This window comes from Petromyzon marinus, chromosome 8, assembly GCF_048934315.1.
Source record: "Petromyzon marinus isolate PM22_M1 ecotype Great Lakes invasive population chromosome 8, UKy_Petmar_22M1.pri1.0, whole genome shotgun sequence".
Classification (NCBI taxonomy): domain Eukaryota; kingdom Metazoa; phylum Chordata; class Hyperoartia; order Petromyzontiformes; family Petromyzontidae; genus Petromyzon; species Petromyzon marinus.
Window position 1 is genome coordinate 9,591,081 of NC_133674.1, and position 25,736 is coordinate 9,616,816.

Genomic DNA, 25,736 nt, shown 5'->3' on the forward strand with positions numbered 1-25,736 from the left:
CATGACTTAGTACTTGGTGGCAAAACCCTTGTTGGCAATCACAGAGGTCAGACGTTTCTTGTAGTTGGCCACCAGGTTGGCACACATCTCAGGAGGGATTTTGTCCCACTCCTCTTTGCAGGTCTTCTCCAAGTCATTAAGGTTTTGAGGTTAACGTTTGGAAACTCGAACCTTCAGCTCCCTCCACAGATTTTCTATGGGATTAAGGTCTGGAGACTGGCTAGGCCACTCCAGGACCTTAATGTGCTTCTTCTTGAGCCACTCCTTTGTTGCCTTGGCCGTGTGTTTTGGGTCATTGTCATGCTGGAATACCCATCCACGACCCATTTTCAATGCCCTGGCTGAGTGAAGGAGGTTCTCACTCAAGATTTGACGGTACATGGCCCTGTCCATCGTCCCTTTGATGCGGTGAAGTTGTCCTGTCCCCTTAGCAGAAAACACCCCCAAAGCATAATGTTTCCACCTCCATGTTTGACGGTGGGGATGGTGTTCTTGGATTCATAGGCAGCATTCCTCCTCCTCCAAACACGGCGAGTTGAGTTGATGCCAAAGAGCTCCATTTTGGTCTCATCTGACCACAACACTTTCACCCAGTTGTCCTCTGAATCATTCAGATGTTCATTGGCAAACTTCAGACGGGCATGTATATGTGCTTTCTTGAGCAGGGGGACCTTGCGGGCGCTGCAGGATTTCAGTCCTTTATGGCGTAGTGTGTTACCATTTGTTTTCTTCGTGATTATGGTCCCAGTTGCCTTGAGATCATTGACAAAATCCTCCCGTGTAGTTCTGGGCTGATTCCTCACCGTTCTCATGATCATTGCAACTCCACGAGGTGAGATCTTGCATGGAGCCCCAGGCCGAGGGAGATTGACAGTTCTTTTGTGTTTCTTCCATTTGCGAATAATCGCACCAACTGTGTTGTCACCTTCTCACCAAGCTGCTTGGCAATGGTCTTGTAGCCCATTCCAGCCTTGTGTAGGTCTACAACCTTGTCCCTGACATTCTTGGAGAACTCTTTGGTCTTGGCCATGGTGGAGAGTTTGGAATCTGATTGATTGATTGCTTCTGTGGACAGGTGTCTTTTATACAGGTAACAAGCTGAGATTAGGAGCACTCCCTTTCAGAGTGTGCGCCTAATCTCAGCTCGTTACCTGTATAAAAGAGACCTGGGAGCCAGAAATCTTTCTGATTGAGAGGGGGTCAAATACTTATTTCCCTCATTAAAATGCAAACAATTTATAACATTTTTTACATGCGTTTTTCTGGATTTTCTTGTTGTCATTCTGTCTCTCACTGTTCAAATAAACCTACCATTGAAATTATAGACTGATCATTTATTTGTCAGTGGGCTAACGTACAAAATCAGCAGGGGATCAAATACTTTTTTCCCCTCACCGTATATACGTCGCTAATATATCGTTACACGAGTTGTGTTGAAATTATTTCTCTCAATAAGGAGCACTTTGTTCTCGGCGGGGGAAAGGAAAATCACCTGGGTTTTTTTTTGCAGGGGAAAGGCCATCTCCTAAACGTCACGCGTCCTATCCTGTGCTCGTCACAGCACTGTTATTTATGACGCGCAAATTCGCCGTGGTAGTAGCCGCTTTCCGCATTCTTGGTGCGGGACAACGGCTCCGCGAATTGTCATGGCTGTGATTACATTCAAAAATCGCGACTCTAATTTCACCGTTCCGTTACCATCGTTCCGCATTTGTTCCGACTCATTTGTGTGTACAGTTACGTTCGCTTCTCTGAGCGAACGTATCAGATGCACACATTTTAAATAAACGACACCCGTCAGCACAAAGTCACGGACTTATCGTGAGGGTAAGAATACATTTTAATAGATCAATCAATTGCGCATTTGTTGTCTGCTGCACACCGTATTTGTTGAGGCACTGATTTTTATTAGCCTTAGACGGATCATGTGCCGACTCAAGTCTAAATCGAGAGTTTAACTCACGGAATTGCAATTGACAGTCAAAGCATTAATGAGCGCGCACCTCTGCCACATGAAGATATCGAGGTCAGCACCGTAACGGACATGACGATATTTTCTCTTGACATGCGTGCACTGATCTAGGTTTATGAGGAATCTCCTTGGAAGAAAAGTACGGCAGCATACTTGAAGGGCTAGTTACGAATATGGCCCAGGGGTGGGCAATGTCGCACAGAGGCGTTGAGCAAAATTGTTTGGCACAGCTTACAGGTCACTGCCTTGCACACGTTACCTGTAACATCCCCACAGAAGCAGAAGGGAAAAGACTGATTCAGATTGAGCAGGGCAGACAGAAGACTAGTTCAGTCTGGCCTGCACCTGAGAGATAAGGGTTGCCACCTCTTCCACAGAGCAAACCTCGACATATTTATCAGGGTCTACTTGTCTATCATCAAAGCGACGCACATTATCCCGCACAAAAAGTTCAACACGATGCCACCAGATCTCCGAGAGATGGCCGTGGTGATGTTCTGTTCTAGGTCGGGTGTTCGTCGAGTGCCAAAGTGGCTGAGTGCACAAAGCCTCCTTTTTTCACAGAAGGATAAGGAGATGACTCGAGAATCATTAGAGAACCAAGTTCCCATTAGAGAACCAGCTTGGCGCAAAGAGGCACGCTCCAAGTGCACAGCAAGGTGGCAGCAGACGTGGGCCACGGTGGTGACTCATGCAGGGAGCACAAAGTGCACGGCCCAGGGCCCATTCAAGTGACAACAAAAAAAGGGGGATCAAAGAGTGAAAATATGCCAAGAGCTCCGAGTTGGAGGTGCAAGGCAGCAGCGACACGCACTCCGTGTGCCTACCCAGGGACCCGTCCTGCTAATGAAGCAGAACAATCATGCGACTTGAGACAACTTGACACAAGCTAAATTCATACTTTACGGTTTAATTATTGCACATGTGGGTCCACTTCACAGTGTGCTGTCAGTGCTGCGAGGTTAGCATATTCGCAACAATGTTACCGGAGAGCTGTTGGCTCCTTTGTGCATCTATCTCATGTTCCGAGGGACCTCGTTTACTGGATTTCATTAATCAAAAATTGTTCAACATGTTCACTTACATAATGTTTTGAACCTCTAGTTTTCCAAAACTGAATTATTTTTCTGTAATATTCCACTCATTCGCATTTTGCGATATATGCAGATCAGAGCTGTCTGATTGGATGTAACTTGTCACATGCACCTTTCATCTCCCCATATGAGAACTAGGTGACTCAGACAAATACCCTGCTAGCCATGACTGGTTTCATATATAAAAAAGATGGGTGGTTGCCGACAGGTCACGGATGAAAGAGTTTTTTTTTTGTACAAACGAGGTGACGATTCTAATCCATTACATCCTTCTCCGCCACAGAAGCTGGAAACGAATTGACAGCTGCTCAGCTGTCTTGTGTTGAGTAATGGAACAGGAATGTGTGGAAGACCTCCCACACTCTAGGGGCAGCAAGTGAGCGGCACGTGCCGACAGTCGTGATTTACAATTGACTGTTCTTAATGTTACTTGAAAAGTACTACACGACCAGAAATGAGTATTTCAGTATTTAAAGTTTACATTCACATTGAGTTTCAAATCATGCCACGGCAAGTGTTGGAAAATTAAAACAAGAGTCTGAAACTGTCCCAATGCTATTCTATTGCCAAATGCAAACTGTCCAGTGATACACAATGTAACAGGGTGTTGGCCTCAATCATCGACTGCAAGACCACGTCTTTCAAACATGTTACTGCACGGTTCACTCGTGGAAACAATGTGCCTTGAGGCGGCGTCCTTGTTCCACAAGTCAAGGCGCACTGGTGCGAGTGAGCCGATTGCTCAATGGGGTCAGGGAAGGCAAGCGGCTCGAAATCTGCCCTCCTAATTCAATCGAATGTGTCCCAAAGGAAGCTGGAATGTGTTGGCAATAGAGGGGACCGTTTGTGTATTTAGGTGGCAATGTGATTAAGACGGAGGGTTGTTTGGAGGGTGACAGATGCAAAGTGTGAGCAGGGTGGGTTTCTTATGGACTATTTTTGAGAGGACGACTTTAATGTTGAGGGAGTGGTGTTTGAGGCAGGAGTAATATCAGTGCTACAGTGTGGGTCAGAACTGAACTTTAAGCTTAGGTCCATGTGGAGAATGCGAGGAATTTCAGAGTAGGATCAGCTCTAAATAACTTGAATATTATGCATATATGCCGGAAAACCAATGCTGCACATGTAAACAGGAAGAAGAGGTTGTGATTGGCGAGCGATCTGTGCCCGGTGGAGGTCACCGAGGCTGGTGCAGGGGCTTGGGTTGGCCGTCCATGGGTATCAGGGGACGACTATGAAACCGCGGTGGATCTGAAGCAGGAAAGCGAAACGGCTCCATCGATGAAAATGGCCAAGATGGCGTCCTTTGTCAGGGATGCAATTCGGTGCGTGCAGCCACAAAAGCTCATCGCAGGGTAAACTGCGATTCCCTTGCCATTTTCGTTGCGACCGAACGTATGTTAACTGAATTATCCAGCTTAACACGTAGGCCTTCGCGACCAATATTATTAAACATCGTGCTCAAATAGTAAATGTTGTGGGTTTACTCTCCAACACACTGGTGTGCTGAAGTAATAAATAATGAGGACGTTGGGTGTGTCGGGTGGCGGCGGGTTTAACGACAGATTTATATTGACGCAATCTAAGCCAAAACAACCGATATCATGAATGATCCGACCACAGTTGCAAGCACTTCTGAGTTTCGCAACGTAACTCGCGAAGAACGAACGGGAAAGGATTTTCTCCGGAACTATGAAGAAGACCCGAGATGCGACCCCGCTGTGCTTTATTAGGTCCAAGGCCTCGGATCGTTTGTTTGTATAGGCGACCCGGGTGTGAACACACAGCGTGAACGCACAGCGTGAACACAGCAGATGCAGCCGCTCGGCCTAGCGCTGCCCACACGGCAGGCAGCAGCCACCGGCAGCCTTGCACTACCCGAAGGGACAACTTAAACAAACATGTTGCCTCAACTGGCTCCCAGCTGGTTTAAATAATAATAATAAACACTCCACGTTGTGTACAGGAAACACCGTTATTAATCGTGGCGCTTTACCCACCAAGGGCTCGGCTAAGTCTCCAGGCTTGCTCAGGTGGGTCATGATGAGGACGTCTGGTCAACCGAGTATTTTCTTTTGCGAGCGAGAGGAATCCCGAGTACCCAGAGAAGATGTGTGAGGCGATACCGCTTAAAGAAACCGCAAACTGTATTCGTGCAGATGCGGGGGGGGGGTCGTCTCACGATTGTGTGGAGGCCCCTTTCTATGATGGGTCATGTTTTTGTAAGAGATTTTCAAAGGAGACAAAACCGCATTGAAAAGTGTACATTACGTGGACACGCTCTCGTCCATTACATGCCGGCTTAGCTTATTAGCACCCACGTGTTATTCCATATACATCATATTAGCGGATTAAAACGTTCTGATAATAAAATGGAATAAAGTTTATATTTTGTTTGCACTAACAGCTTTACTTCAATTGAGCATGAAATAACCAATGAGTGGATTAACTGGCGAATGGTCAATACATTCATCGTGCAAATGCTCAATGTGCACATTCTTAATAGGGCAGTGTGAAAGCACGTTTTCATCACAAAGCCACTTTCTATTTACCTATTTTATTAATCAAGTCGCCTTGTGTCTCCAACGACACAAAGACTGGTACCGCGCGCGCGCGCGCCGTGCCCCAGCGTGCCTGCACGCCTTGGCTGCAGTGCCGTGTGGTCTCCGTGTGCGCCCGCTCTGCTGTCAGTGTTAACCTTTCAGAACTTTGCAACACAACCTGTGCATTTCAGCAGTGTGCGTGCCGCAAAGTATGGTCAAGTGATGCAAATACAGAGCAAGTTTGACTTGATCAAACAAAGGCCACTGGGGAAACCTCGTTTGAAAGTGCCATGATCCAGATTCAAGTATTGGCCAATGCTTCTGTTTGTCCATTTTTTTGTTGGTAAAGATGTGACACTGTTTTTCTATTACCTTTAGCCTCCGTTGGATTAACATGGACTTGGTTCTAATTTTCATTTTTTTTGGATGAGTTGAAAAATATCTAGCTTACTCGGGTTATGATGGGCACACTTAAATTTATTTGTAAGGCTAGCTTGCATGCGGACAGCACATGGGCCTGGAGGCTGTTATTATGAAATTAATTGTGGCCATAGCTGAGGTCTCTCGGCAGAAACGACGGTTTGCACCCATTTACATACGTACACAAATTTCAAGTGCAAGGATTGCGTTTTCAGAAACAAACAACCTGCCAGATGAGGGGACGAATTGTCATGACAACGCATGCATCTCAGTTTGTCTACAAATCACAGAAACTGCCATTGTGTGTTGCAAACAGCATTTGTACTTTTCAACAGATGGAATTCAAAAGGTCAAGAAACAAGCCATTTTCAAAATGTCCTTGAAGAACAACAACACAGCTATCGCCACAGAAAATGAGATTTCATACGTCCCCGCACCTAATGGGCCACATTCCATCCTACGTGCCAGTCACTGCATTGAGTCAATCTACATCTAATGCCAGGCGTGAGAAAGTGTCTCTGTAATAGTAATAGGTTTTTACCCTTTCATCTGGTACCAAAACTGACACCTTTATACAAGGGATCATGTTTGCAATAACCACAACACAAGCAGTCAAAATACAAACAAAAGAGACAACCTATTACTATATCTTGCTACTGGCAAAGGAGGTCTCATAATGTCTCTGTAATGTTGAGTGATTATGGGTTGTCCAGGTGATATCTATATGTGGCCACGTTAACCAGGATGCCACCACGAGCATACTGGAAACAAGACGCTATGGGACAGATCCACCGACACCGAGCACCCACAGTCTTGTTCCTGTGAGGGGGCAATGCACGTGGCTCTGCACGTGGCTCTCAACAGTCGCTGGACTTGTGCACATGCACGCGATTTTGCAGCATTTTAAATAATAGTGGACAAATGTGTGCGTGCTTAGCGTGCATTTAAGCGTACGCAATCTTAGGTGCGCGCAGACGACATAGGCTTTCGTGCCAAATGCACGTAATACATGGGACACCCACACCCCCCTTGCAAACAATTATTTGTACCAGCCAGAAACTTTTTAGGCTGGCCTGCCTGGATTCCAACTTTTTAACACAGTGACAGTGATCAAAAGTGAGCTCCTCATGCTGTGATGCTCCAGTTTGCCATCTGCATGCCCGGCTACTGTACATCAAAGCAATTTCTGCTTGGTGGAATTGACAACCGCAAACCAAGCACACCATGGAATTGGAGGGGAATTTTGGCTGAGGAAGATCACGAGACTCCAGGTGACATGCACTTTTTACTGGTGCCAGACGAGTTGGGAGTCATGATTGATCTCTCCATTAACCAGCGATAGCTGGCGGATGTTCCTCTCAAAAAAACATCGCAATGTGAGCAGAGCATCTGGCAACTCGGGTAAGAAAACATCGCGCACTCCTTTGAGAAACAGCGTTGGCAGAAATAACGAATGCGCAGCAAATTCGTGAATAACACTGCCTGGAAAAGTAAAAAAAAGAAATATATTGTAGATGCTGTTTTGGGCAATTGCCCTCCTGCATAGCAGAGAAGCTGCGAGGCCAGAGAGAGGGAGTGTCTCAGATGTGGAGACTGGACTATACACAATGTGGCCCTGACTGACAAAATATTAAGAATGTCTCTAGTTGAATGGTTGTAAATTTACATATGAGTTGTTTTTTTAAAGAGACAAATCCTTTAAAAGTCAAAAGTAGAAACTAATTACACGTCGTAACTTTTGTTGCAGTTTTGTGTCTTATTCTAGAGACACCCATTGTCTACCCAGCTTCTCTCTCACTGCTCAACTATGTTCAAAGAGGCCTTCACAGAATGTTCCTTGGAAAACCTCTTCCCTTTGAGGTGGAGGTTGAGGACATTAAGAAGATTTTTGGTTTAATTAATTTAATTTCAAGGAACATTGAATCTCTCTGCTGTCCAGTTAATTAAACTCATTATCTGTTGTTTTTCCAAGAACAATTTGGCAAAGGAGCAGATAAACTTAGCTGCACGTCTTTCCAAGCTGCAAGGTGTTAAGTTCTCTATCTGGGCAGCTGGTCTTTACCACCGCTCTACAAGGATTTGCAGCAGCACTAAAGAGTTTGACACAGCTCTGAGTAACATCAGGCCTGTCTGTGGCGGTGATTGATGGTTCTTCGGGGTTGTTCTATTGTAGGGGTATTATTTAATACAAGTGTACATGTATACGGATGGACTATACAACATGAAGAGGGATAGCGTCGTGGTTAGTAAGCTGTGTTACGAATCTGGCGATCCGATTTCGATCCCACTCACGGTCAACACCAGTGACGATAATCTGGTTTTGGGCCTCCGCTCGGTCGACTTAGCCTCAAATGAGTACCTGGTGCAGTGTTTAAACATTGCCACTGGGGAGACAAAGGCGGCTGGGCATGGTGCCGGCCCACCCACCCCCTCGTGTGCCGTGCCTTCATAGGTGCTGCTTGCTAACAGCAATTGACCCAACAATCTTTTAAAGACTATACGGGGAATCTTTGTAATTTGTTTGTACGACATACAGCGGTCCAAATGAACGTCCAGGATAAAGCCTATTCCCCCTGCAGCGCACGCTCACTGTCATTTTCCCTCAAGCAAACTCACGTGGCTTTAGTTTAAAATGCTTTGAAAAGTGGCAGTACACGTGTTTGGTTCTCTGAGAAGTGCCGAATGTTGTCTAAATGACTGTTAGTTAAAACAGTTTTTCAGTCATCGTATGTTCCAACATGCATATATAAAACTCGAGTATAACCGAGAATTCCCATATGTCACAGAACGGCCACATTTTTTTAAACTGTCACGCTCAGCCTTTCGCACCATTATTCACAGCGTTTGTTCGCACGTCAGGGTGATCAGCGGCGCTGTGTGTCGATGTGGAGGTGGGCGAGTGCTGCAGGAGCGACGTTGTGAATATCTGAGATGCTGCCAGCTATGGGCGCCGTCACTGTTCACGGAGAGAGGAGACCACGACACTCACCACGATCATTTCGGAGGGCTCCAGCACGATGCATTCTGTCCCTCTCTGGAGGCTGCTCACTGACCGCTTGCCAAAGCTGCAACATAGTAAGGGGGGAGGAGGAGGGAACACCACGTCACCATATGATCACCAGGCACCATTCACGACTTTCCCCTTCCTGCCAGCGCTCGTACCGGGAGCCGGCATCACGCAGCAGCAGCAGCGCCACGGCCACCAGCCATCGCAATAACAACGAATGCCACCAAGTGGCGGCGACGTCAACATGGCTCTCGTGCAGGCGAGGTGCACTCTGAGGCCGAGTGAAGTGTCGAAGGCTTGCTGGCGGGAGGCCTCGGTGATCAAAGATGCCCCCCTCCATAACCTGAAAAGACTGTTTGGGCAAGTGCTGTTAGCGAACACCTATGAAGGCGCACACACATGCGCTTCACTTGTTGTCCGCTTCCGCACGAGGGACACACAATGTTGCTGGGATGTGCAAACTAGAAAATGTTGAGGATGTTATCCATGCTGGAGAATGATGACGCCAAATGGTGATGTCAAAATTATTGACATATAGAAGTGCACTTTCGGTCGCAAAGTTGTGTAGTTTATGGTTGAACACTGCATGTTATTATTATTGTTTTGTTAGTAACGTATAACATCCTGTCAAAATAATAATTCTACATGGGTTTTAATAACCAGGCATTAAAACTACACACAGACTTGCACTTATTTTTAATTTCGACATATTTGCATCTCCTTTACCTAAATAGAAAATAAACACAGGCAACCTAAAATATCACTGATATTTACAAGATGTAACATTCTGCTCTCCTTGAAGCTACACCATTTACCTCTCTATATGAACGTGAATTTAAATTCGTGTTGATTTCTGGCGACATGCAAGAAAACTAAATTGTAATTACATCTACAATACAACTTAACCCAAACAAGATCAAACACACATGCTGTTTGCGCACTGAACCTTAAAAGCTTGCAAGTTACGACCTCAACATAACCAACATGGGGACCATTAACCTCCACTGAAGGGATAACGGTGAAAACGCAAGAGACATCGTCCTGGAGACGGGTGAAAAAGCGCGATAGCAGCACCGTGCCATCATCCACGTGAAAGAGTCGACAACGCCGCGCAGCACACTGCTTCAACGGAGCGATCGCGAGGCCGGGTGGGAGTAACGCGCTCCTGGAGAAACACACGTCTGGACGCAGCGCGCCGCCCCCGGCACAGGGTGTCCGGACCGCTGGCCCCTCACGGACACGCGCCGAATAGACACACACGCTGTGGGTTGTTCCTTTGGCCCGAAGCCCAGCTGCCAGGCCCCATGCACTGCGTTGTGGTGCTTATCTCCACACAGAATCTCTTGATTTTCTGCTAAACTTTACTTCAACCAGAATCAATTCTGACTATCTGCCCTAAAAATAAACACTCCTATCTGGGTCTGGGAGCCTCTCAGCGCTTGACTTTGGCAGAGTTCCATGGCACCCCCTGGGGAGTGGAGGGGGGGGTTGCATGGATGTGGTGCTGGTGGAGGCGGCTGCACGCCCTCATCAGCACCAGACTGGAAAGGTCGAATGACAAAATCAATTAGGTATCAGAGAGGGCTCCGAGAGGAGGCCCGGTGCACGTGCGGGCTTGGCTCAGACTTCCCAACACAATGTAAAGCGTCTACATATCAAGATTACATCTGGACCTGTCTCCCAACAAGCCGACGACTTAAGGTGAAAAATAGTGATCGTATTTGTTTGCATTTAAATGGCATTGGTTAAATGCCTTAATTACTCAAAGTTCCGAATTTAAAACATTTATAATGGGGGGGGGACCCCAAGTGTCAGCTGTCCCTGTGTGGCACAATGTGACTCAGCACTGGCCTGACAGTGGGCATCAGTCTGCCATTGGAGCACAATAATTGCTTCGTGAAATGGAAATTAAATTGCGGGTAATTTGTATTTGATTTAAATATCTGGCGCCGGAACATCACAGGATCTTGAACGTCCACAGGCGGTGTGCATTGTATGGCTGACTAGCTTTACTACCCGGCTTCGCTCGGGACTTGGATTCTTGTCTTGGATTAATACATGGCCTACGTGGACGGTTGAGGGGGGGGATGCGTGACGTCAGCAGGCACATTGCGTGACGCTGCCGCATGTGGGTGACATGACAGATGTGACGTCACCGCTCACTTGCGGTGCAAAATATATGCATTATTGCGCCCCCCCCCCCCCAAAAAAAATTAAGAAGTCTATTTTTAAACTTTTTTCATTGTGTACAGTCTGGAAGCTACCCACATGCCAAATTTCAAGTTTGTTGCATATCGGGAAGTATGCTAAACATTTCTAACAGACACATTCACAAATTTCCCTTTTATATATGGCCGCAGTTTAACCAGGGCGGCCTGCCGGGTTCAAACCACGAACATCTGCAACGAGCAAAGAATGCGCTACCGCTGGGCCATCGAGTCAACACCCCTTTTTGTGTTGCGTGGAAAACATTTCCAGTTGCTTACTTTAGCAAAAACAAGAAAATAAAGTCAAGACTTTTAACATGGTTGTGGAAAAAAACCGTTTGGATGGAAATATCTCGAGATTTGTTTTGACTAAAAATAACTGCACCGACAGAGATAGCAAACAAAAGTTGGAAAGGTTGAGTTCGACTTAGGCCATTATCCCAATGTGGTGATAAAATGAATAGAGTACTCCCTCTGTTAACAATGACATCGGTTAACGTCATTTTCGGTTAACGTTTCGCCTCCTATAGGACCCCAATGGTTTCGACTAACGTTAACATTTTGATTAACGGTAATGTTTACGTTCTGCACGTGGGCGCCAAATTCAGCCAATCCAAGTGCTCGTAAGTGGGCTGAGCCATGTCCCCAGCCAATCAGCGATGCACATTTATGAGCGTTTTGACCTCGACTGCCTTTGTTTAAATTGTTTTCTCTTTTGGCAGTGGAAAACAGCTTTCTTGCAGACTCTGTGATTTTAACTTGTTCAACTTATGCATTGAATTCGATTCACAGTTATTTCGGTTAACAACAGTTTTCGTGGAACGGATTAAAAACGTTAACCGAGGGACTACTGTACAGTATCGCTATGTGCGAGATCAAATTGTCCGGATGAAGGGACTGATCCCTGTCATAGGAATGTGAATTTTCTGTCACTGGTTCAAGGCCACTTATGGAGATAAGCGCTGAGGCAATGCCCATTTAAGTATTGAGACACCGACGGGTTTCTACGAAGAGCAAATTGACCAGTCAAGCAATTAGAGAGACTGCCAGTTACCCCACTATAATAACGTGTCCTAATCATTAAACCCTAACTCGCAGACGTCTGCAATGCTTGCATCTGGCTTTTAATTTTCTGATAAAGAGCCTTAGGCTATCTGAAGATGATTTAAAGACAACAATAATGGAATAAAAAAGGAAAAACAACAAATGAATACATCAACGAGTGGGGGACGGTATTGGGTCTTAAACAAAAAAACTGTTTACTTAAAGTAACCAGTGATCTTTGTTGGGAGAAAAATGCCATTGGGTTCACAAGCAGACCAAGGAGAAGAACACGCAGAGATTGGTGGAGATGGATGCTGCGTCTCATGAGCTGGCCACAAACATCCGTTTCACAGCCACAGACGAAATCTCATCGCTAACAAACAAAAAACACTCAAAAGCTGGGGCTGCTTCCAAGAGTGGTTTATACACAAGCGGGGGCGTATAAGAATAACAAAGATCAATTTTACTTTTGGCCGACTCCACACCAAATACTGTAACCCGTTTAAGAAAATAGACTTACTGGAAAATATACTGGTGCCTAATTACAAACTTAATTAACGGCATCGCTACTGGGCTCCAAAGCCATGATGGGAATGGATAACATTGTTTGCAAAGCTGAAAATATGTTGACCCTGACAATTAATTGCAAGTGCAGTTGAGGAGCGGCGTTGGCCGATGCACGAGCGAGCACGCGCAACCCCTTCCCGCACCAGCCACTCCGCACGCGCCCGCATTCAACGTTTTTCTTCCATTTGTCTTAATTAACGCCCTGCAGAAAATGTAATCCTGTGAGCGCGTGCGGGCTTCCGAGAGGCGATCAGCTTGGGGATTTCCGCGGATGATGCGCGTGCCGCATATAGTCAAGATAAACCCCGGCACGCTGACAGGCCCGTCTCCTACGGGAATCGCACTGCGCCGCTGGATAACCGGAGCAGGCCACCGCAGTGCGCGCTTTAATACAGTGGATCCGTTACGTTTCTCCACGCATTCCAGCCGCCTCCGAAAACAACTGTGCCACGCCGGCCAGCTGGCCGGGCGGAAGCTGTTTTCATATCGGCTCGAGAGCAATGAGTCGGAGAAAGGTGGCTTGACCCTGGCTCAGCGTTGGGGCCACGGGATGGGACATCTCCCAACGCAGCAGCCCCAGAGCCCTGGGCCGCCAGCATCCCACTGAGCGCCAGAGAAGGATCAGCTGTGGAAAGACCCTTTGCTCGGACACGTTGCAGGAGCTCCACACAGTTATTTCCAGGTCATCCCACGAGCAGATTTTGATGACCACATGGGCCACACGGTGAAGTCACGTGAGGGTACAGACCTGACTTAGTGTTTTAATTTAAATGAATGTTCAGTGTGCACTCCGACAAGCTACACAATATGATTACAGCCTGCCGACATCTATTACTGATATCACAGGTTTAATTTACCCCATGAATACTCTCCACGAACATCAATTATAATGGCACTGTCAACATCATGTAAATGGCCACTGCAGAGAAATTGATTGGATATGTTCAAGTTAATGCAATGTGAAGTGCCTATTCACTTTGCTCTACCCTTGGTTTGACAACAAAAAAACATTGAAATTACCAAAATAAATCAATGCACGGTGAAACCCATTAGATGTCATGGAAACCCTAAACTTAACAGTAATTTACCTCTTCAAGAGCGATCAAAAAAAGCCAAGCAAAAAAAATCCATAAAAATGCGTAATACATTGATGTCTTTCGATAACACCGAAAGAAATGATTGCCGTTTAAACTGCATTTCACTTTGCCAAGTGCTTGCACAAGCTTTGGCCTTGTTCCGCTCAACGTGTGCTCCATTCTATCTGCCATCAATTATGAAAAGGAAACCGGGGGACGACAAAACAGCAGCCATGTGCCGGGAATTGTAATCTGTTTAGTGAAGGGCAGGATTCAGTAGATCGCACAAGATAGAAATAGAGCTTGCATTCTTCGTTGTCAACATCTCACTAACCCTGGATGAACGCAGGATGATGATTTCAGAGTTAACGGTGACGTTTTTCTTCTCCCGCACATGTCCATGAAACAACACAGTCCTCGCGAGATGCAACGCGGCGAGCGAGGGCGCCTAACGATTCTTGACAAGCGGTGAGCGCCGGTGGAGGAAAGCGCGTGGGTCACACCGCGTGGGTCACGCCGCATGGGTCACGCCGCGTGGGTCCGTCCCCCCCCCGCCCCGAGCACTCCGTTACGGCTGCCAGCCCCGTCCACCTCAGGCTGAGAAGTGAGGCCCGGGGTCTCAGATGGGATGGCGGCACCAGGCTAGCCGGGGCCTTTCCGACAGCTCGCCACACATCTGCTTCAACTAAGCGTCAAGAGGAGGTTCTGCGCAAAGCTAGCACAATATTCCCTTTGTAGCGCATTCGGTATTTCCGACCGTCCGGTCCCCGTCAGCTGCGGCTTTCCAATGCAAACACCGCAAGTAGAAAGGTGCAGAAAAAATCCGGGCTTCCGAAAAAAATAATCACTGCCGGCACGGAAAGGGGAAGCTGCAGCACTAACAGGGCGCACGCAAGAAATGTAAACGGTGCTCGTCTGCTGGCTATACTTAGCGCCACGTGTAAACAATGATTTCCATGAATTTGTGGTTTTCCTTGCACAACCTGTGGCCAGTGTAAGCCTAATGACTGAAAAATGCACGATGATTGCTTGAGAAATTTCCCCTCCTTGAAATCCATGCATAAACGTTGACATTTCTCGTTTGAAAACTGAAGATGAGCCATGTGCATTGACCACAACAGCACAAGGTTTGCCAAACGGCATAACCCAGTGAAATGCAATGCACATCCGTGTAATTTGGTATTAATGTAAGGGTTTTAATGGACGTGGCCACAACAGATATCCAAGCTGGCTTGTGCCTGCTTTACTGGCATAAACAATCACTGTCTATAAATAACTCACAATGGAAACTTCCTGTGTAACACAAGCTGCCTAATGAAATGCACATTTGTGCCTGCCGAGGAGCTGGCCCAGGACTCCGCGCTGGCTTGGAGCGAGTCCAGCCAGAGGCCACCATCGCCTGCCGACATCTGGACCTCATTACGCACACACGCGCGCACTTCCTGGCGCGTCGCCCCGCCTCTCTCCAAACACACGCACGTGAAGACACGCGTGCGTGCAACACGCACGCGCCACTCAGGCCCGAGCCGGCACACCCACGCAACACAGATCTCCCTAAAGCCTCGACAGACTGTGGCGGCAAGTGCTGTTAAGCGAGCACCTCCGAAGGCCGACACGGCGCACGACGAAAGGGGGTGGTGTGGCTAGCACCACGTTCGCTCGAACAGCCTTCGTCTGCTCAGTATTGATGATTAAAACACCGTACTGGGTACTCATTTAAGGCCGAGTCGAGCTAAGGAAGGCCCAGGACCAGTTCAGATATCGGTCACCGATGTTGGCCGTGAGCAAGAATTGAACTCGGGTGCCCGATCCCTGCTGTTGGGTTCAAAGCGCAATGCCCTAACCACATTGCCACCGCTCCCATGCTCATGCGCCCACCCACGCACAGCAGCAGCAGCAGCACCTCTTGTCCTGCAGTGACGCAGTAGACAAGGATACGCTGTCGGACATCTCCAGGTAAGATTCACATATTTACAATACAGCAGAAGCGCCCAGAGACTTGGTGATTTGCCCCGCCGTTCGTGACGGAGACATCGGCGGGTTAACGCCAAACATTGGACGAACAGGAGCAGCTCGCCAAACAGCGCCAACGTCTCTCGCTGCTGGGGCAGGTGGAGGTGGTTGTCCATCTCTTTCATGGCCCTGAAGCCAGTGAGAAAAAAATGACGCATTGCCACGGGGGCCCCGGTGTGGCACACACCCTGAATTATAAATAATTATAACAATAATATCAACACCGCTTGTGTGTGTGTGTGTGTGTGCCCAGCAAAGCCCCACTGAGTCCGAAGAACTTTTCAGAAGGTGTCTGCTGCAAGTGATATGAAACAGGAGTGTGTGGAGAAAACCCAGGCATACGAAGGCAAAGCACTCGTACTATGCACAAGCAGACCGCAAACTACTTATTTACTGCTTTCTAGAGAGACGGCTAGCAATGTGTGTCCTGATAAACTTCACGTTGCTCACACAACGTCGTGTCAAGATGAATGTGACGCTAAATAAAATCTGCCTGTGGGGATGGAGATGAGAGTTGTTGGACAGCTCCTACAACAACGGCAAGAACGTTCATTCCCACACCACAACGCACGAGCCACGATTCCTCAAAACGACTGCAGCATTCAAGCCATCTTCTTTAACTTACTGCACAATGCTCACATTTAATGGCACTATGGGCAGTCTGAAACAATATGTTCGTTCCGACTTATTCTGCAGGCAAGCGATAGTTTTAACACGGATCTATGTTTGTGTTATTTTTCACGATTTCTCCCGTGATGATGCAGTGTTTTCGCTCCGATTTCTATTTGCTCCATTGCTGCAAATAATTTGATTTGCTTTGCTTTTGCCATATTTGTGCCGCAGGTCACGCTTGCAAATTGAGACGCTATCCTAGTCTCTTTTGAGTTTAGCATCACGAAAATAACCGCAGCGTGCTGGGAGGGAGTTGGTCTCCGCAGCACAGCAGCCCCGCGTGCCCCCTCTGCTGCGGAGACCACCTGCCAGGGACCCATGTCCAGAAGGTGGGGGGGCCCTTGGGGCCCCAATACCAGATGGGGGTCACAAGGGGTCAGTGGCGTGGAAGGCGTGGGGATTTGCAGATGTCATTCAAAAGACCATAGCTCAAAAGGTGCACAAAATGACATTGCGTGTGAAAAAAAAACGATAAACAGAATGTTTCACATTTTCAAATAAGTTAATTGCCTTGTGCTTATTCACATGAACTATACTCCAGTTGTGCTATTGGCACGTGTTCCTGTTATTATGTTGTTCAAGAACTGCTTTTGATATTCTTGGTTCTTTCGGTAAAGTCACGTAGAAGGGAAACAATAAAATAATAAAAATATAAAACAATAAAATTCTCACGACGTTGACTGCAACACAAGCAATCATCATCAGGTGTGAAAACCACAACAAGAAAATTTGAAAAAAGTGGCGTTTTTTAACGTTAGCACCACAGATGGCGATTTGACAGTTTGTTCAGATGGACGAGTCCATCTACGTTCGGAAAAGAGGAGGTGGGAGACGAAAACTAATGGATGCTGTCTGAAAGCCACCTTAAGCGTGATCAATCAATTAAGACCCGAAATGGTTTATCAAATCCTTCCAATGATTGCTAAGCCAGAATCCATCTTCTCGGTTGAAATTGTCTCTGGGTTTGTATATGTGGATAGCCTCATGAACGAATCTCTCATGGTAGCCAGATGGCTTGCAAAGAACCTCTGTCTTGGAGAAGTCAATGTCATGTGAGCCTACTGAATTATAACAGTGATCTGCCACGGCTGTGGTGTTGGTCCTACCGTGTTTTAGGTTTGCTTTGTGTTCACGAACACCTCGGCCGTGGCAGATCACTGTCATAATTCAGTAGGTTCACATGACATTGACTTCTCCAAGACAGAGGTTCTTTGCATGCCATCTGGCTACCATGAAAGATTCGTTCATGAGGCTATCCACATATAAAAACACAGAATTTCAACCGAGAAGATGGATTCTGGCTTAGCAATCATTGGAAGGATTTGATAAACCATTTCTGGTCTTAATTGATTGATCACGCTTAAGGTGGCTTTCAGACTGCATCCATTATTTTTCGTCTCCCCCCGTCCTCTTTTCCAAACATAGATGGACTCGTCCATCTGAACAAACTGTCAAATCGCTCTCCGTGGTGCTAACGTTAAAAAAACGCCACTTTTTAAAAAAAATTCTTGTTGTGGTTTTCACACCTGATGATGATTGCTTGTGTTGCAGTCGAAACGTCGTGAGAATTTTATTGTTTTATATTTTTATTAATTTATTGTTTCCCTTCTACGTGACTTTACCGAAAGAACCAAGAATACGAATCCCTGCAGTCACGAAAGCTTTAAATCAAAATGTAACTGCTTTTGAATTCACTTCACCAGGCATCATTATCCGCACGAGGGGCACACCTTTTACATGCCATGCAAAGTGTTCTGCACGTCAATCCATCCAGTTGCTTTTTGTTTTTCCCAGTGTATCCATAAATGCTTAATTCAATATGAAATAATAATTCGACAGCATTACGAGCTAGGTTAATACAAAGATCCCCCCCATATAGCCTTAACTGACTGTTGGGGCAAGTGTTGTTACTGAGCAGCGCCGATGAAGGCCGGCACGGCACACGAGGGGGTGGGTGGTCACAGCACCACGCCCGGCCGCCTTTCCCTCCCAAGTGGCGATGTTTACACACCACACCAGGTACTCATTTGAAGCTGAGTCAACCTAGGGGAGGCCCAGGACCGGTTCAGATAATCGTCACTGGTGTTGGTCGTGAGCGGGAATTTAACCCAGGTCGCCGGCATTGTAGAGCAGCGCGCTAACCGGTACACTACCGCTCCCCTTAATATAAATACACGCACACCGACCGGGTAATATGAAGATGTTGTCCCGATAGTCACCTGTACAAATCCACGTGTCTGCCTGGGTGATAGCGTTGCACATTGCAATGAGATTTGAGAGTCCTAGGGGTTCCTACATCGATGCGCATTTCTAAGAATGACTTGTCTCGTGGTGTTGAACATGACTCTGGCTTGTGGGTTGATATTTTTTTAAGTACGTAAGGAATACAATACAAAAATTTCAACGTTACGCTTTGAACTACCGTCAACTTATGATTATTTAATAATGCACGATATATTTATTGACACCCTGAACTTTGCATTGTAGTCAAAACTGTAAACATCAACAATACGTATAAAATGTGACCCGTGCGTGGTCTGTACACACTGAGAATCAGAATCTTCAGAATCTCTATTTATCCTGGATGAATCCGATGAGCTATAAAGCTTTTGTCCAGTAGGGGCAGGTCAGCAAGTTACAACAAACACGACAAAAACCGATGGGAGTGCAAAGTATAGGAAAGGCAAGCAAGTCACTACAAATAAGTAAATAAATCATTCGAAATAAATTACATATATATGCACAAATTGCTAAAGTACATTAATGCATACCCATTTTTCAACACTAAATGCAAGCTTGGGCAAGCTAGTAAAACAACAACAAAAACAGTCCCAAACCACACCAAGACAACACACAGTCCCTCAATAAATTTGTCTGTTCAAATTGAACTATCGATACATCGTTCATTTGTGCCTCCCAAGTCGGTGTTGCTGTATTCACATTGTGTAGATAAATACGTGGCAATGTGTATCAAGGTACCATATAGCAGGGCAAACCGCATCAACATCAAGAGTACACAAGCCGGAATTGACTGTAAGATTAAGTGTGATGCATTCATAATTAAAAATAAAGTTATTGAAAATGTTTTAGTATTTATCAAACGTGATTTTATGGTTTAAATAAATATCTCCATCCTTTCTAAATATTTTTTTCTCCCTTTCATGTTTAACATTTTATAATATGGTCCAATAAAAGATGAGTTTAATTAAATGTATGACCTGGAAGCTGTTATTGCTACCTCCTCTACAGGGCGGACTCTAGCGCAAACAACCAGAGTTCCTTCGCGCGAAACCCAGCCATCTATCCACCAAGCTACCAGCCCACCCATCCACCACCAACTTACCCACCAACCTACCAGCCTACCAGCCCACTCATTTACCCGCCAACCCACCATCAACCTGCCAACCCACCCACCCATCCACCACCAACATACCCACCAACCTACCAGCCTACCAGCCCACTCATTTACCTGTCAACCCACCATCAACCTACCAACCCACCCACCAATCAACCACCAACATACCTACCATCCTACCAGCCCAATCATCTACCCACAAAGCTACCAGCCTACCAGCCCACTCATCAACCCACCAACACTGCCGCCAACATGGATTTGGCATAAAGTCTTTCTCAGGTGCTTGAAACAGACTTTTGTCAAATATTACTACTACTAAACACTAATAACAAAAGTCATCATTAAATACGTGTCAACATAGCTGATTAACAAAGGATGGTTAATTTAAAAACAACTGCCGACTCAAAGAGTGGCGGGAGAGATTCGAGACGATGAAAGTGAGAGAGCGCCACGCGACGCGCCGGGGTCACTGAGCGCCAGACCACCCTCCCCTCTTATGACACACCGCGGCGGTGGAGACGGCAGCCTCGGTGAGACGCAACGAGAGCCCAGGGCAAGGACCCCGGCCGCACTTTCATCTGCGAGCCTCCTCCTCCTCCGCACTCCCCCGCGGCGCAGTGAAGAACGACGCGGCAATAATATTAACGGAGATCTCCCACCAAGCTGCGACCTGCCCTCACGATTACAGAGCTCTGCCGCCAGATCGCCGATTTCCGTAATCTCACCAGACGCGGGGCCCTTGTATCGTGTTGCCGCGGTCCAACAAAGCACTCATGTAAGTGGCCAATTCTGTTTAATTGTTGGTAATTCTTTGCTCGGGTAAATTTAGCCACTGCAGTGCTGCCGTGACATACTTTATCACGGTAAGGTGGAGCTAATATAATGTGCGCTCCACACAGTCGTTCCTCACGCTAGAACCCCACGTCCGCCGTGATATCGGCTGACCTACACGCAGAGGCGGATGGAGAACCAGATTCGCATCTCGCCAGTGGAGATACTACCACCGAGACCACCTGGCAAATCGTGTGTGTGTGTGCGTGCGCGCCAATGCAGCGTCCGCACGACCATGGAAAGTCGCCGAAGTTCTCGGCTCAAGTGGTGGCTGTGGACACGGGCATCGAAAGAGCTGGGCGCTGAGCTCTTTGAAGCTGTGCCATGGATTTCCAGCACTCACAACAGCCTGAAGCTCTGCGCACTAATATATTCGACCTTTTATTGACTTTTTCTTGGTTCTTTCGGTAAAGTCACGTAGAATGGAAATAAAATAATAAAAATAAAACATTATTTCCATTCTACGTGACTTTACCAAAAGAACCAAGAAGATGAATCCCTGCAGTCACGAAAGCTTTCAAATCGAAATTTTATTTACTTATTTTCACTTTATTTATTCTCATACATTTGTTGACCCGTGCTGCCAGCTGCCAGCACCAGACGCTGCGTTCAGGACCCGCAGCATCGCCGCGGAGGAGCCCGTAAATCTGACGAGGAGCTAACACTTTGGAACCGTCGAAAGCGTCAATGAATCACTCGACTGCCAGCGCAGTAATCATGACCTGTGTGTGGCACTTGCCAGCACGGCACGGCCTGTGACACGTTGCTCCCACGGGACGGATATTTCATCAGTGAGACCGTCGCCAGGGCTCAGCGCTCGACAACCTTGCAGCGCTCGCGACGGCCAATGAGCCAAGACGTCCTGCGAACGGTCATGATTCCATTGACCAACCGGCGTCAATGCACTTGTTTAATAATCTCGCACGTGCATTACAATACATTGCTCCGTAACTTCATGCAAGCAATGCGGATTTTCTCGTCAAGGGGCATTAACCATCACGCGAACTACAGTCATTCCTCGCAGCGGCTTGTGGCTGGCCATCGAACAAAGACGGCCACCGCATCGCGCGCTTTCAGATGCGCTTCTGCGGCCGCCTGGAATGCTCTTCCTTCCGATATTAGGAAGCTACTGGAGCTGTGCGCTTTTAAATCTAGATTGAAAACTAATTTCTTTAGAACAGTTTTTTTGTGTGTTTAATTTGATGTCTTTTCCCCACACCTCTGATTATCAGTTGGCTAGGTATGGTGCAAAAGAAGTTCAATATACGAAGATACATTTAAGCGAGGCCGACACCAGTGCAAGTGCATCCTTGCATGCTGCTCGTGCACGGTGAATACGAATATTTGTTAACAATGCACAGTTCTGAAAACCATCAGGAATGACAAAAAACCCAATGATCCCATTTCCCAAATTATGGTCAGTTAGGCAGGTTCTGATTATAGAGTGCCTATTAGTCCAGCACAGCATACATGGAGGTAGTATGCGTGTTGAACTTCTTTCGCACCAGACGTAGCCAACTCTGCTAATTGAAGGTGTGGCCAGCAGCATGCCTGGCTGCCTTTGTTTCGCATGTGCTGATGTTTATACCAAACCAGACCCTTTTAAAAAGTAAAGTCAAATATGAGATGGACAGGTTCGCTTGCAACCCATGTGTAAGGTTAGGTACCAAACCCAGGTCACTGGGATTGGAGCACAGGGTGCAAACTACTCCACCACCATGCTCCACGGGATGGACAAATACAACGATCCACCACCCTATAGCCTTCACAGACTGTTTGGGCAAGTGCTGTTAGCGAGCACCTACGCAGGTCAACACAGCACACCACACACATAGGCCTCATCTCCTCCAGTGCTGATGTTTAACACACCGCACCAGCTACTAGTTTAAGGCTGGGAAAACCTAGGGGAGGCCCAGAACTGTTTCAGATATTCGCCAGCAACATTGACTATGAGCGGGAATCAAACTCGGGTCGTCGAGTTCGAAGCGCAGTGTTCTAATCACCACACTTCTGCTTCCCATCCAAGGAATGCCACACACGCTTGTAGACAAACACGCGTGCCACACTCGTAGACGCACGCATCTGCAGACACGCACATCACTACACGCACACACACAAACACGCAGTCGCCCACACGTGTTGGACACATGACCGTGACGAAAGCAGGAACAACCTGCGATTTCCCGCACCGAGCTCTCCGTCCTCCGAGCTGCGAGAGCCGCGATTGGTGAGCACCACCTGCGGTAGCATTTGCCAAAACCGACGTTTGTCTCGGTAACAACACCCGACCCAATAGCAGATACAAATTATTGAAATAAACATTCCCTTTGAACTCGGCTTCAAAAGCACGTTTCTAAAGCAGGAACGATATTTGAAGATGCGAGCCGCTGTGCTAGCGGAGCGTGGCTCTGTCAGAGCGCGAGCGAGCTCTGCATCCTCAGCCGACACACGCTGCATGTCTCAAACGCAGGTGCAAGGCTGACACAAACTACCTGGTGGAGAGAGACTGAAGTCAGCTCACGTACGCGCCGGCAGCGATGAATGCAAGTCTCCGAGATCAAACAAAAATTTGCATCCCTTGTTCACCGCTTCCATTCATCCTGAGGAACTAAAGAAGTGCTGCTCCCCGTGCCAGCTTCAAAAAGTTCACATGGATCAGTAGAGTACATGCAAGTTTTGATAAGGCTACCGTTTCATGTGTGTAAACAGGCAGTTGAATGGTTTTGAAATTACAGCCATCAATAACCTCAGTGTGAGATAACGTGGCATGCAGTCGGCACATTCATACGCAGATTAAGAACGTAAAATGTAATCTTCTTCTGCTCGAGGATCAGGATCGTGACTGTTGCTACTGGGCAGCTGTCTGTAGGGGACCCTCCAACAACAGCAGGAGGCAGAGGATAAGGCTCGTAGCAATCCAGAGCGCTCGGCAGATAAAACACCGAGTTTACACAGTGGGGCGCAAGCTGGTGTATCCATTAGCCTTGGTCTGTTAAACCCTAACACTTGGGTCTGTCCTGTGCCCTTCTGCCAGTCAGCTTCTGCCATGCATAGTGTATTAGCTGACAAAGACAACATAATGAAATAAACTGCATTTAGTAGAGAATGGCAACTCGTGTTGTTTCCGTTTTAACTATCTGTACAAAGATAAGTACAAAGATTGCCCGCATATCCTTAATACACTGTTGGGGAAAGTGCTGTTAGCGAGCACCTATGAAGGCCAGCACGGCACACGTGGGGGTGGGTGTCCAGCACCACACCCGACCGTCTTTGTCTCCCTAGTGGTGATGTTTACACACCGCACCGGGTACTCATTTGAGGCAGAGTCGACCTAGGGGAGGCCCAAGACCGGTTCAGTTAATCCTCACTGTTGTTGGCCGTGAGCGGGAATCGAACTCGGGACACTGGGTTTGTAGCGCAGCACGCTAACCGCTACACTACCGCTCCCCACTATCTGTACACACACATGCACACAAATCTTAAGACCATGCACACGTGATTTAGTTTTCATGAATAAGACTTTAGCAAGCTACCACATATAAAGCAGATTCGTACACGGATTAATGGATTATTTTTTTTAAATCTCACAATACATGCACCAAAACATGTAAGAATAGATGTTTAGGTGTTCTCCAATTGACACAGTTTGCATGTAATCGGCGGAGGGAAGGAGTGAATAATTTAATCACTAACATTAAACAACGTGTACATCTCATATCCTTCACTGTTCCAGGTTCTAACGTTGGAAAAAAAATGTTTTCAACGAAATATTAAAAATACCACATCTTCTCCACAGCATAGCTCTTGGTGCCATAGCCAAGCTATAACATGGGCGTCCTGTGGATGGCGTGACACCCGTGGTTCGGCACATTACAGGATCACAAACCGAAGATGAAAAGTCAGGGACATCTCACTCCTGAATGTACGGGGCACCACGGGGCCCCACACTCAAAACAACGAGGCCCTCGCTCTCTCCTGTCCCAGGCTTGCCTCTCGACAGTGATGTTTAATAACAGAATGCACGTATGTATGTTGAACTTCTTTCGCACCGTACTTAGCCAACCGTGCTAATCGGAGGTGTGGGGGAAGGACAACAAAACTAAACACGAAAATAAGTTTAAGAGAAATTAGTCTTTAATCTAGATTTTAAAGTGCATAGCTCCAGTGGCTTCCAAATATCAGAAGGAACAGCGTTCCAGACGGCCGCAGAAGCACATCTGAATACGCGCGAAGCAGTTGACCGTCTTTGTTCGACGACTAGCCAAAAAACGCTGCAAGGATAATCGGAGTTCGTGTCGTGGTTTCTGCGCCTTGACGAGATCAGCAACGTATTGTGGTTCATTTGTGGCAAGCACTTTGTGTGTAATGTGTGCGACCTGCTGTATTCATTCAGCAACCGGAAGCCAATGCAGCCCAGTGGAGCGCTGGACGGACATAAAAGTATGTGACTTGTATCAAATCGTTACGCATCGCTATGGTGAAAAACAACTCTCAAATTAGCACAGCCGTTCCCAAAGCCAACATTTTTCACGTAGTGGCTAAAATCGGGATAGGCGAAAGGTCCGCATCATCTCCGAGGGAGAGAAAACGATTTGTGATTGGGGAAAAATACTTTAGGGAAGCCATGGGGGAAAAAAACCCCCACAAAGACCAAACAATATTTACATTGGTAGCTCCCATACACATTGGTAGCATCCACATTAACTGTAATTATAAGGAGTCATTGACTACCTGGAACTGACGAAGAACTCCACAGTTGCCAAAGTGACAACCTTAATCAGAAGCAACTTGTTAAAAACGTTGATTTAGAAATTATTTGACAAAGAGTGATGTCAAAATCAACACCAGGGTCGGTCGCAACTATCAGAGTGCACAACTAGCAAACAGCAGTGTGAATGCATGTCTTACGTGTGTGTGAGCGTGTGTTAATGTGTG

At 46.9% G+C, this 25,736-nt stretch overlaps 1 protein-coding gene across 13 annotated transcripts in view; it reads right to left on the minus strand.

Annotated features, from left to right (window-relative positions):
* Nucleotides 1–25,736, minus strand: part of LOC116940216 (rap guanine nucleotide exchange factor 2-like) — a 246,204-nt gene that overhangs the window by 61,968 nt on the left and 158,500 nt on the right. For all 13 annotated transcript variants that reach the window (XM_076065639.1, XM_076065636.1, XM_076065634.1 and 10 more), the window contains one exon: nucleotides 9,019–9,094. In XM_076065639.1, coding sequence (XP_075921754.1) covers nucleotides 9,019–9,094 — 76 coding nt within the window. The remainder of the gene's footprint in view (nucleotides 1–9,018; nucleotides 9,095–25,736) is intronic.